The sequence below is a fragment of the Anopheles marshallii genome, chromosome 3, assembly GCF_943734725.1.
Source record: "Anopheles marshallii chromosome 3, idAnoMarsDA_429_01, whole genome shotgun sequence".
Taxonomy (NCBI): Eukaryota; Metazoa; Arthropoda; class Insecta; order Diptera; family Culicidae; genus Anopheles; species Anopheles marshallii.
The window spans coordinates 66,359,889-66,373,551 of record NC_071327.1 but is presented as its reverse complement, the minus strand read 5'-3'; the positions used below and the strand labels follow the sequence as shown (position 1 = coordinate 66,373,551).

At 41.7% G+C, this 13,663-nt stretch overlaps 1 protein-coding gene across 1 annotated transcript; it reads right to left on the bottom strand.

The window, feature by feature from the left end:
• Positions 1-227: 227 nt before the first annotated feature.
• Positions 228-12,007, bottom strand: LOC128714554 (probable Ufm1-specific protease 1). The gene is made up of 2 exons (XM_053809429.1): positions 11,879-12,007; positions 228-770 (listed from the first exon to the last, which is right to left on the bottom strand). The coding sequence occupies exons 1-2, from the start codon at positions 12,005-12,007 to the stop codon at positions 228-230; spliced, it is 672 nt and encodes a 223-aa protein (XP_053665404.1).
• Positions 12,008-13,663: the final 1,656 nt, after the last annotated feature.

The window sequence follows — 13,663 nt, the reverse complement described above, 5'->3', positions numbered from 1 at the left end:
TAATAAATACATGCTACTCGGCGGCATCTAGTCGGTAAAAATGGCCAATAGGGGGGACGGTAAAACTGAAGCCTTAAACCAACCATGTCGAATTTCGAAAACAGAAGAATTTCGCACCCGTCTAGAAACCCCGCACGCACTTCGTCCACAAAAAGGGGGGTTTGTTTCTATCACTAACGGATGATATGAGAGTGCAACCCGGGATTTCCACACGGCGCTACGGCCCCTTACGCTGCCAGTTCGCGGCTCTTCAACATCGGCAGGCACAGGTTGTAGAACGAACTGTCGACAAAGTCTTCCACCTTCTGCCACTTGACGTACTGTTTCGTGTACAGCTCCTCCTTCGTCTTGATGCGGCCGACAAAATGTGGATCCACCACGAGCAGGTACACGTCCTGGTCGACGCTCACGTGTATGCCGGCAATACCCTTGGAGGCCGCATCCATATCGCCGCCCATCATGATCAACCCACCGTACTGCTCGAAATAGTCGCGCAGCGTGTCCGCGTGCTTGGCGATGCTGTCGCTGCGCGCGATGTGTAGCACCTTGCAGGACACGTCGTACAGCGTGTCGATGACGTAGATCGCCTCCAGCGTGCCGATCCACTCGCGCGAACCGAAGAAGCGCTCCGGTTTGTCCTTGATCTCGACCAGCTTCTGTTGGATGGTGGGAATGTTGGGTACCTCATCGGACGAGGCCGTCTTCGGTGGACCGTTCTGGATGATCCAGGAGCAGATCGATTGAAGCGTACGGTAACCGCAACCCCAACCCTAAAAATTAAGGAAGATGAATAGAGACAGAAAGCATTATTCGATGAGTTTCTCCTCTGTTATTGGGTTTGATTCATTAATCTGAATGGGTCTTTAAACGGAATTCTGAATCTTTATTGAAAGGATCCTCGAAAATCCCACGAATTCATCAATCTTCAAATGTTAAAACAGTCCATAGATGCGTGTACCGATGAGTCATTTAGGACTCCTTTGAGTCATTTGAGACGATTGAAGATTGATTCAAATGAATCTGAGGTGAGGAGTCATTCGAATCATGAAACTATTCTTAAAAGATTCATGAATCTCCAAAGATGTCTTGAGATGAAGATGAAGATCTTAAAAATCGTAAATTATAGAAGATTCAGGTATCTCCAAAAAATCATGAATCACAAAAGATTCTTCGCTAACTTTTATAAACAACCAACATGTCAATTGTTATATCAAGAAATAATAGAAGCTGTTTTGTTCTTCGGTGTTTGCTGTTGTTAATTATTACTTTTAATAAAAAAAAAATAGTTTCACCAGCAAGCAAAAACATCAATAAAATGGCAACATCTCAATCCCATTTCAAAGTTAGTTCGATTCAACACCATTAGAAGCCGTAGACCATTCGTCAAAACAAGATCGAAACATGCAAAGCAATGGCTCCTAGATGGATATGGTCTGTTTTGTGCCGAAAAAACAAACAATCAACTTCAAACTTTAATAACGTCATCTAGGTCACATCCCGTGACTTGTGCAAAGGGTAGCGGGTATCGGAGCATTTCCTCACCTCCTCCTTCCGTTCCCTCCCATTCGCCAATGCAAACAACACACCGTCGAATGTTTGACAGAAGTTGGCGCAGATGATGATGATGATGATATTGATGCATGCATCCACATTTATTTCTTACTCTCCAATAGAATAGAACACACCGCTAGGGGGCAAAAAATATGCCCGGCGAGCGATCGCTCGGCTACACAACCCACGCCACGCCGAAGGAAGGGAAAATGAAAATTGATTCCGAATACGTGTAAATAACCTCCACGATCCCCCTTTCGCTGTGGACGGGGGAGGGGGGGGGGGGGGGGTTGTGGACGGAAAAAACAAGACTTATGACGTAAGTGGCCCCGGCACACCGAACGGGAAATTCGCTCGATGGATTATTGGATGCTGATGGGTTGTGGACGGTGCTTTGGCTACGGGCCCGAGTTATAGGAAACATTTCCATCCCACCGCCACCACCCGCGGGTTTGAGTGGTCCGCCCGCATGTGTTGGTCGCTGCGGTAAAACCCGGCGACTGACCGTGTTTTCATTGAAGCTGCTACACTTTCATCACTTCAAACCCGGTCCCGTATCGGTGCAATATGATCGGATCGCTGGATCGAGCAAATGGAGTACATTATTTTAATGTAGATCCATCCTTTCGGCACCGATTTAACGATCACGTTACCGATCGTTTAATACGCCATTTTTCGAGGATAGTTGGGTGGTCTTTCAAAGATGGCTTGGGGGTTGGTTGAATGATCGTAGAAATGGCAATGAATTCAGTCGATTAATATGGCTGGTGGCGTGTGCAAATGATTGATCATATTTAAATGCAAAATATTATACTACAGGGAAATTTATTTATTCATTTTTTATTCTTTGAAAACATGAAACTTTGAGGAAAATTTGAAAGTATGTCAAAACACAGGAAGAACAAAGGACAACAAAACGAAAACATTCAATCATAAAACAATATTACATAAATAAAGTAAATTCACAGGAAAATTTGTACGAAACAAATAAATATATAACAAATAACATAACAAATAAATTTATAAAATATATAAAGCAAAAGCAGGAAAAATAAAACACTACATATTGACAGACATAACAAATAAAAATATTTAACGTATTTCAAACGCTCAACAAACCAAAATAAAGCAACAACAAAAAACAATAAATCAGTAAAAATGCAAAGATTAATTAGCACGTGGCACGATTGAAGACCCTGCATCACTTGACGATCCATTTAAACGTGTCGATCCACCGTAAAGACACACACACCCGGGGCGGTTGGATTGGTCTCGAACGAAATGCATCCAATCAGCGCCATACGGGTGTGGGTATGCGCCATCCGTCCGCTCTTTGTTTGTTTGTACGATTTGCATTGCAATGCATTTCCTGCTGTCTGCCCGTTCCGTTGACGACCCACGGCATTGGGTGCTGATGGTAAGGAGCTGAAATCTTAATTAATGCTTTCGCGTTTAATCTCGGCTCACCAACTAGCCGAGCCGCTGGTAAGTGGATTAGTCTGACAGCAATGACCAATGAGTCGTTCGGGTCGATGATAGGCAGTTTAGTTTGATCGCGCGCATGCGAATCCGTGCCGTGGCCATCCAACGATCGATAGCCCAAAGTGTTTGATGTAGGCAATTTAGCGTATAATTAAGAAACGTTTCCAGCACCAAACACTGACGTGTTAATATGCAAGAACGGATTGAAGTTGTTGAATCTTCGACTTTGCCAGACGGATGACACAAGCGTCCACAATAAATGCTTTTCCTGGAAGTTGGTCCAGAGATCGTAAATTTTCGATGTCTCCACGAGATGAAGATCATTATTTTGCACCGAATCCATCAATGAATGGAGGCGCCACCGGGGTGGCATCGAAAGCAACTGCTCGTGACAAAGGCAAGGCGTTCCATAAACGTGGTAATTGTATGCTCATTTTCATTAGTTTTTAATGTTGCTTTTTGCTTTCAGTGCACAAAGTGGCACAATGGAAACACGGCAAGTCAATAATACAAATGCCATTAAGCAATGCATTTTCCCTTGGAATGGAGCATTTTTCACTTCCAATTTTGTGAAGAATGTGCAGTTTATGTTCCTTTGTGATTTTCACAAATACTTTCCCAAATGGATAGAGAGGGGCTTAAACAAACTGAAGAAAATCAAATCTTCATTAAAAATTAGTTTGAATCTTGTATTGAATCGAGTAATTCCTTTCCCGGGAATAGCCAATTATTCACGGTTAATTATTCATTGGTGTAAGATATCAATCCAGACCGTACAACATCTGGCCTTTGTCTATTCCCTGCTCTGTACATATGCCTGTGTGGAATTTGTTTCCATCTGAGAGCATTCGAAATGCTAAATTCCTTCATAATTCGTTCGGCCATGCCGCACGCGGACCACGGGACAAACGAGACCACACCAGCAAACAGTGCACAACGTCAGCTAAGTGACAACAATTAACTAATTATCTGCGTTGATTTACGGCTGCGGTATGCACGGATGACGACGGCATGGACGGCGATTTCTGCGAATTCCGGCAGATACATCCGGTGGAAGAAAAACCTAGCAGCAAACGAAACGAATCGCATGACTCACCACCATCCTATGGGTTAAGCGTGCTCATAGCTTAGGAATGCTGCAATCAGTGCGTAAGTGTTCCAAATGGTTCAATACCATCGTGGGATGACCAGAACTACGGAACAAGCGAAACAAATAAAGACACTGAAGCGCACCAACAATCTTAGCAAACAAGAACGTTTTGCTTCCAGAGTGGCGCCAGAGTTGATGTGCGTTACCTCCTTCACTATTGCGCTTTTTGACCCAGCAGGGTGTGTGTGTGTGTGTGTGCAGTTACATCTCAATCCCCCCCCTTTGCTCGTCAAAATCTCGTGAGAATCGACACATATGGGGCGCCATACTTTGGAAGCAATCGCATCAAATGGGACGGCGAACCAGTGTCCCGGAATGGTACGTCCACGTTCTCCCTTCGGGCAGCACACGAGCTTCATCAAACGCGCGGCTGCTGTATGCGGTCACTATTCTTAGCAAAAAAAAAAGTAAGAAAAGATTTCTGTTTTCCTTTTTGATGGCGTGAGAAACTCGTGATAGGGTGGAAAAGGTTTATTATGGTGCTATCAATAGGAAGCATTGACAAAGGAGCACGAGTCGCAGCAAAACGCAAAAAATAGGAATTCAAAATTCAGTACATATGTAACAAAACATATTTAAAAATAGTAGAATAATAAAAAGAAAAAATAAAGAAAATATTAAAGAAGTTAAAAAACGAAGTAGAAAAATGAAACATCAAAGAAAAGATCAAAACAGAAACAAGAACAAACATAATCAAAATAAACAAGTGCAAAAGGATACAAAAGAAACAGAAGGAAATAGGTAAATATAAATATAAAAAGACGTAATAATAATCACTACATTCAGAATTAACATAAAGGGAATGTTAATAACACATTAATGTAAGAACAGAAGTGAAAAACATAAAGAAATGAAATGTAAACATGACACAATCATTTCATCGAACGGGCATCAGTTTCAAGGTGTCTCCATTTTGTACAATTGACGGTTATTCAATTGTTCTGCTAAACGGCGAACCTTTTTGAGAGAGAGAAGAATTGCATTACCTTTTTCACTCGAGCGGACAATAGATTAACCGTTTTCAATCAGTCCTAGGAAAAATGGGTCTAATCCCATGCTCCCACGTACTGTCCCATGTCTCTCACCGTAAACGAAAGAACGGGAATGTGCCGATTGTTTCAAGCAGAACATACTTTATCATCATTTGAAGCCGGCACGGCCACTGTTTGTCTGTGCGTATCAACGCACACCGCACGTCCCAGCCCCGGGTGACGGTGTGACGCAACTGACGAAAGCGAATCTGACACCGCGAGCTAATGGAACCGTATGCCAAACTCCTTCAATCGTTGACGGATGGGTTTTCATCCGCTGTTGACGTTATCGTACAGCGTAGGCCACACCACACGGGAGGATAATGCTACGGCAATCCCCGGCACCGAGAGTGGCAGAAGAGAAGCCGCGATGATGATGCTACGGTTGAATGACCACAGATGAAGGCTCGGTCCCACCGGAAGCCCCTAATTGGCCCGAAGTCATATTGACCCCCGGTCCAGGGCGTGATGTTCCGCGCTTCGGGAAGATACGTTTCAATTAACCGAGCTACTAAATCACACACCTCCGGGCCGGCGGGACGCCTGTCGTCATCATCGTCATCATATGCTCGTGGAAAGGGACACCGAAGTTAAGCTTAACAAAAAGGCAAAGGGTCCCCTCGAAAGTAGGTTGTTATAAAACCGTGGCGCATTGAGATGGACACGAAATGTTTTCTTTACCGTTCACACGTTGACACTCGGCATGGGATGGATTGAGAAAACAAATAAGGGTCACTTGTTAAAATTGACAGTTTGCATGCTGGTGCATCGTGGCGCACGTTTGGAGGAGGATGTTTATTTGAAACAGTCTTCCGAAAGGCATCAAAACATTGACACAATATTTTGCTAACGATATGTTTTGTTGTGAGTTAGCGTGCAATCTATCATGAAAAGGACTTTCTTGAGTAATATTTAATTTTATTGTGTGTTGCGAAACAAACTGTAGTAGATTTTCTCGAATTGAAACTCTTTTTAGCTTATAAAATTACGTTTTTCTTACGTCAACAATGTTGCTAGGGAATATGCCAAATCTCCTATGGAACTGTCATTAGTGAGCTGCACGGATAATCAAACACCCCCGGATAATCGACACTCCCCTGCACTTTTAGTATACTAAAGTTAAAATACAAATTATTAATCTATTCCTTTTAACACAGCCATTTAACTATTCTTGAAATAATTATTCTATAAAATTGAACATAAAAACATATGACATCAAAAGCAAGCATCAATCAAATAAACAATTCAACGAACATTTAAGCTGACTTGGTCACAACGACACACAATCAATGTTTGCTTTTTCGTTTATTGAGCAAAGTTTACAAATAATTGTTAACAAACAAAAATGCTCTTATCATAAAAATATACCTAGTATTACTAAATGACGTTGCCGCAAAATGTTTGAACCGTACTATACTGCATTAGTAATTTGTGGCACTGACGTATTTGTCGATAATAACTGCCAGTTCTGTTCAAATGTTTCGTTAGCAATTCCAGGCCAGATGGAACCTATTTGGGCAATAAATTAGTAAAACATGTGTACACAATTCCTCATCAAACCCAACGAAACTTCCATTATGATTTGACGAATGAAAGTTACTTATCACTTCGACCGTTTGAGAAGTCTCTTGCTAGTGTACACATCACAATAAGCCTTTTTTGAGTATGTAAATTATACACTCACGATCACATTTCATTCGAGACCGTGACAATCCGCGAAACCGCATCTTTCCCCCCTCCCCATCGTCGGGAGAATGGTGTGCGACGAAGCGAATTCATTCCCGTCCCGATGCGTGTTCACTTCTTTGTGACAATGCGGAGGCTTTTGCTGCGGAAAGACACACTCACACACACACAAATACGTTCCCACCCAAGGTCGTCTGTTCAGGTTGGGTTTATAAGACTTATAAAAAGATATACTGACTTTTGGGATACATCGATCACCACATGGAGCATATCGCGTGAAGATCGATCGGTTCTTCGCGCCCGTCTTGTCGTTGCGTGTCGACGAAACGCCCGCCCGAAACAGCTGCACAATAGAGCAAGCGGCACGAGACGGAAGTGTCGCTCCATGTGGAACTGGTCCGGCAGCGCTGGAAGCAACGGACCGATACGGAATTTAGACACCTTTTACGTAACCTCCACTGCTTACCGCCCCTGCCATCCATGCCCCCAAGGCAGCGAAATGTCAACCCCGCACGGTGCTTCTACCCATATAGTGCATCACTAATGCACCAGGCTACCGCTCGTGTACTTCCCGTACTGGGGGCACCCCACAAGAAGTCACAACTAAACACGCCACTATTTTCTTCACGAAACAGAACAAATGGAGGAAATGAATCTCGTGGAGGTGGTTCGATTGCAAGTGGCAATGGCAAGCAGTTCAATGTCATGCGGAGTTCTCTCGATCGGGGAGAGAAGGGTTGTCTTGCCGTGTGACAAAACACGGCACGAACGGACACAGGAGGGGGACGGACAGGGTGGCGACAATCTTTGCCTTTCCATGCGTATTTCGATTTCGAATCGATTGGCCTGATTCCGTTGACGGATGGATGGAAAAGGGTCGTCGTGGTGCTGTTATTACACGCTTGAACAGCTGTACCCTTATCGCCAAGACGAAACTGGTCGCACGGAACGAACTGTAGTTAATTCTAAACCAATTGCAAGCTGCAAACACAGTGCGAAGGTTTGTTTAAGTTGAAGAAAAAGAACATAGCAATAGGAATGGTTGCACCAACCAATTGGCGCTTTGGAAAAGATGAAAAAAAACATCCTCTCCTATTCTTTTTTCGAAGTGATACAATAATATAAAACTAACTAAAAGAAAAATAATACGACTTAGACTTGCACAAAAAAACCTTTATATAAATCGAAATTAATGTCAATAATTTGACATTGACGATGTCAATGTTAAATGCAGGACCAACAACGGGAAATATGTTCTATTAATTATAATTTAGTTTACTAATAACTTAAAAAATTCCAATTTAGTACATCATTTGATTTATAGAAAAGCAATGCGCCCAAAGGTATGCAAAAAGCTGTATAAAAAAGCATTTTTTACGAGCTAGTTATGGAAATTGAATTACACATCTTTAAATAATTAGATTTGAGGTACTCTTCATTGATTGCTGAATGCACATTTGATTGAGGAAAGAGAATCAAAATCACACTTGTGTGCAATTCATGGAGTTTTTTGTTGTACTAAAATTATTTATATTGAAGAATTTATTAAGTATTATTGCCGAACAATTTTTTTTCGGATACACAATTAATAACTATCTGTTGTGATCTTTGATCAACAAAACCCTCTACTACCTTAACATATTCAACGTCTAGAATATTTTTAATCAATTTAGATAATATAAAAATGTATGGAATACAGACAGCAGCAATGCTACTCTTATAAATTACCGCTCCTGCGTTACATTGTTATTTTACATCATAAATCAATAGTACGCAACGATAAACACTGCCCAATAGTTTCTTTCTATGCAGTTTTGCTTTGTTTTGCATACGCTGATTTATGCGACTCGCAGCTCGCAACAAGCGCAACAACACCGCACAATCATTACCCCGTTGCCCCGGTTCCCGGTGCGGCCACTGACATAATTGCCATTCCACCGCTCGCTGTCCTTTACATAACTTTAGCACGAGCACATAATGGTTTTTTTTGTTCCCCAACCAGCCTCGACCTCGTGCAAAAAAATAAATGCAAAATCTAAAACCTTCACATATCAATCGCACGATAATGAAGATGATGATGGGTAAGTAAAGCAAAAGTAGTACCAAAAACAAAACAAAAAAAAAACCGCTCACTTCCTCCTTATGCACAACAACGCCACGAGGAGCGCTGCGTACCGACACACGTGTGGCACACGCGGCGAAGGTTAATCGGTGTGTTTAAGCGAGAGCAAACACAGGAAAACCGAACCGCAGGGTCTTTCTCTCTAAACACATCATAATTCGCATTTGGTAGGGGAATAAACAACAAAACGTACCATCATTTAGTGACGATATATGAACACACACGCAAAACGCGCACGACGATGGTTTTGCGCTGTGAGTGTGCCCACGCGGTGGAAAAGCGGGCACCGTTTTGGGGGGGGGCGAAAGGGCAAAAGAAGGTCCGAAGGCCGAAAATTTTATTTTCGTTCGGTAGGAATGGTTTATTGCTTACGAATTGCGATTTGTTTTAATATCCTTTCCCCTCTGTTTGGCACAGTATCAAAAGAGTATCGAAACGACAAGCAAAAACAAAAGAAATAAATATCGCAAGGTGTGCTCCATTTCTTTCGGGTATTGTTTATTTGCTATTATTTATAGTAGTGCAAACACATAGCAATTAATGCACAAAACTTACAAATAAAAAATATGACAGGGGTAGGTATTTCTTTTCATGTTCGAGGTCAATATGATTCCTTCCACATACGGTTTATTTTGGTCTTGAAACACACGGGGCCCGTCCATCGGGCATGAAATAAGCTTTATTTTTGTAGATTACCGTGCCAGAACAGGTACAGCAGGCAACATTCGACTTGGGACATTATGTATTTATTGTTAGAAGAATTAGACAGTGTGGTCGGTAAAGAATAACACGACAACACTGACTTTTGGGTGATTTATTAAAATCACTAATGGGAAATCCATTCCCTACAAAGGTTGTAAAGTGTGATTAAAGATATGGAAGTAACATAAACATGATCTTACATAAAATGAAAGACAACATTATAAGGAAGAAAAAAAATACATAAGGATTTAATGAAATACGAAAACATAAAGGTTCAATCCTGTTCATTAAATGTTCGAATGTGTACAACTATTGGTTCATGGGTTGAAATATTTGCTCTCAATTGTTGTTAACCTATTTCCATTTGACTCCCACAATTGTTTCAAATGTATACCATAACATTTTCAATAACTATATTCCTAAATTTTCTCTTCTAAAAGTTCCATTTCCATACCCAATATTGTGGCTGTTAAGTGGTCCACAGAACTTTCAAACATTTAAATATGAAAATGTGCTCAAAAATAAAATAAATTAAACTCAAAATAAAGAATAATTATCTTTGATACTAAAATGTACTGTAAAACACTAAAAACTGTGATGTACAAACAAAATTATTGTTAACATGCAATAAAATCAAATGTACAAAACAAAAACGCATGAAAATGACGTAGCGTCCCTATTTCGATGTGCCACGCTGTACGTGACCGCTAGAAAGGGAAAAGGAAAAGAAAAAAAAGCTACACACTGCCACCACCTTGCGCCAGCGAGCGAGAGTTCGATGCGCCATGGGGATGATGCACCCAGGTGATGCAGTGACATTGGACTAGTTTGCAAGGAAATAGGGACAAACATGTAAGGGAAATAATGGAATGCACAAGCAATGGTGCACACTTCCCTGTGGATATGTTGTTGCTTTTTTGAATCCATAGGAATTGCTGCTTCCTTTCCTTGTTGTTTTCCAAGCCATGCCTACCAGCGATGGCCCCCCCTAGTAAAGGGGGGGAAGGAAAAATTCATGACACAACGATCATGTGGCAACTTCGGTGATGGATACAATACTGGACCTGAAGGATCGCGCTGTGAGACACAATGAAAAATGAGTTGGAAAAGCAGGCCAAACATCAGATGGTCGAAACCGTGCTGGGGAGATGGGGAGAGATGGGGGAGCTGGTCGATCCAAAGAACAACAATACGCGCTTGGGCGGAAAAATCAGCAATCAGCCGGGAAGGAACGAAAAATCTGAAAAGATTTTCTATTAATAGGAAATCCAAACACGGTGGAAATCTGTTTTCCACCTACTTTTACCGTTTCGGTACGAGCGAAGTGTTGGCAGAGACATTGGTGGAACACAATGCGAGAACACCACACACACACACACACACACACCACAGTAGGACGAAGGAAAAATTGCACTTTTACCCATAGACACTTGTTCCCTGCACTCAGAAGACGCACATGTCCTCCAACCGTAGGGTGCTTGAGCAGACCAAACAACGGGAAGCCAACAGTGGCAACAATAACACACATAACAGTGCTGTTCCCTTTTTAGCACCAGCAATGACATCACGGGCTGGAAATGGGATTATACGCAAGAGATCTTCCCATGTGCTTGTTAAAGAATGTAAGCCTTTTTGCTACGAATTTCATGATCCAGCCACAATGTAAAGCTAAGATTAACTTTTCCAGGAATCATACGGATTTCATTTCCAAAGAAACGGACGCCTCCATATCAAAAGGCGTTATCATCGATTGCGATATTATTCGGCAGAAATATGTTGCCTAAATGTATCATTGCATAATTCGGGAATTCGGTCGTTTTGCGATTTGTTATCAGGAATTAAACCGCGGCAAAACAGTTTGACATTGATAACATATATTTGGTTATAATGTTTCTTAGAAAAAATATTATCTGAGATTTTTATTCCCTAGTGATAGATAATATACGCTTTTTTTCTTATAATTATAACTAACACTCTGTGAAAAGTTGTAGAAACAATCCCACAACACCTTCAGAGGTTCGGGAAACTTTTCCTTTCGAATTTCATGCTGTGAAAAAACACACCACACTGTGTTGAACCACAAGTAAAGCAAACCCTTTCACAGTGCAGTCCTTCGAGCGGATATATACGCAAGCGAATTGGAACACGACCTACCATATCCTGGAATCCGTCACACCCGTAATGATAGTAGTGGTAGTTGCCGCGCATCAGAAACGTGTTTCCGTCCGGTTTCGGTGGTTCCAGATTGCTGTGCACGTTCAGCAGCAAGCTTTTCTCCTCCATTGCGTAGTTTATTTTCACACCGCTTTTCCCTGCTTTTTTTGCGTAAAAATGTAACCAACAGCCACCACCTTTCTTTTCGAGGGTGGCCCAAAACGTTGCACTTGCTCACAACTTCTCACTTCACCAGCTCACGATTCACTGTAAAGCTTTTCACCGTTTTGCACCGTGCGCCTGTAAACAATCTGTGTGTGTTTACGATATGAATTTTAACAAAGAAGAAAGCGAAAGGCGTTGTAATCTTCACAATCACGCAAAACAAAAATCACGACGGAGTGTGCAATCCATACAACAACATCTCAGCATCTCAGCTGACGGGCAACAATTGACGCGCCCGCCTTTCTGCGAGTGAGCATGACTTGTTCCAGTGCACACTGGGCTACGCAGTAAATATTTATTAATTCTCATAGTTTGTAATAATTTTCATTTTACTCATAGTGGCATATATTTATCGCTACGCGCTAAGTACTTTAAATCTGCGGCATTGTTGATAACACACAGCAGAATACTTAGTATTATACAATCATCCTCATTCTTTAATAAACAAAAGTCATTTGAAATTAAGTTGTGAATTTGGGACACTCTTCATGAGTTACAAACTCAATTGCTACCTTCGGTTTTTCTATCTAAAGGATCTCACACTAATCATTTATCATAAATTTCATTACCAGCATTGTTTATAACTATTAGAGCAACGGAAACAAGAATAAAAACATTCAGTAACCCCTTAAAATTTTAATTGTTACCAACGATTACCAACTCGAGCCTATAGTGCAGCAAATATGTCCAGGGTAGCATCAAACCCTAGGTGGATGCGATAAAAGGGAAGGGCTGTAGGGGGAAGGGGGACAACAAACATCTTGTACCAAAAATAGTCAATTTAAGATAGCTATCTGACGTTTATTTGGCACTGTTCTAAAAATTGTTAGCTGAGTGAAAGCTACATATCTGTGCTAAAATCAGTGCCGAGAAAATATGTATTTGTTTCTTTTCTCTCGTTTTGTGTCTCTTTGTTTTTCCCTTCACTTGACGGATCTAGCTCGGATTGTAGCTAGCTCAGAACTTGAAAATTATAATTTTCATAAACCAGTTGAAGATCTCAACGAAAACTGCACACACAAGGCACACTTTCCGGCGAGTTGAGTTTTCGACCCATCTTTCTAATCGCGCCGGTCCTCGTTTCGTGCGTTCGGCTGTTGAGACAGCATGCGAACGGAGCTCGGTTCGCTCTTTCGTTCCCGTTGTTCGTGAAAAGCAACCGCACATATTTTGTCACTCTCTTTTGTGCTAAGCTTGTAGCTTGTGGGGAACGAACAAAAGAGAAAGACATACCGTACATCTGCCAGCTGTCTCGCCCTCGCATGTTGCAATAGGCAAGTCTGGCGAACAAAAGCACAGCTCGCAGAAGTGTTCACCGAAACCGCTGCTAACAGTTTTTTTTCTACCCTGAAGCGATGGAGGCATTCTGGTACTTGGAGTGTTGACGATGTGTGTCTCTTGAGTGTAGTGTTTGTTGCCGGTTGAAAAGTGTTTGATTAGCTCCGTTTTTCGTGTAACTATCATATCATAGCTGGGTTTTTATCAAGCTGTAAATAGTTTTTTTTGCCCCGCATGTAATGCGTTCGTCTTATTCTGTGCGCCCATTCTGGTGCTGTTGAT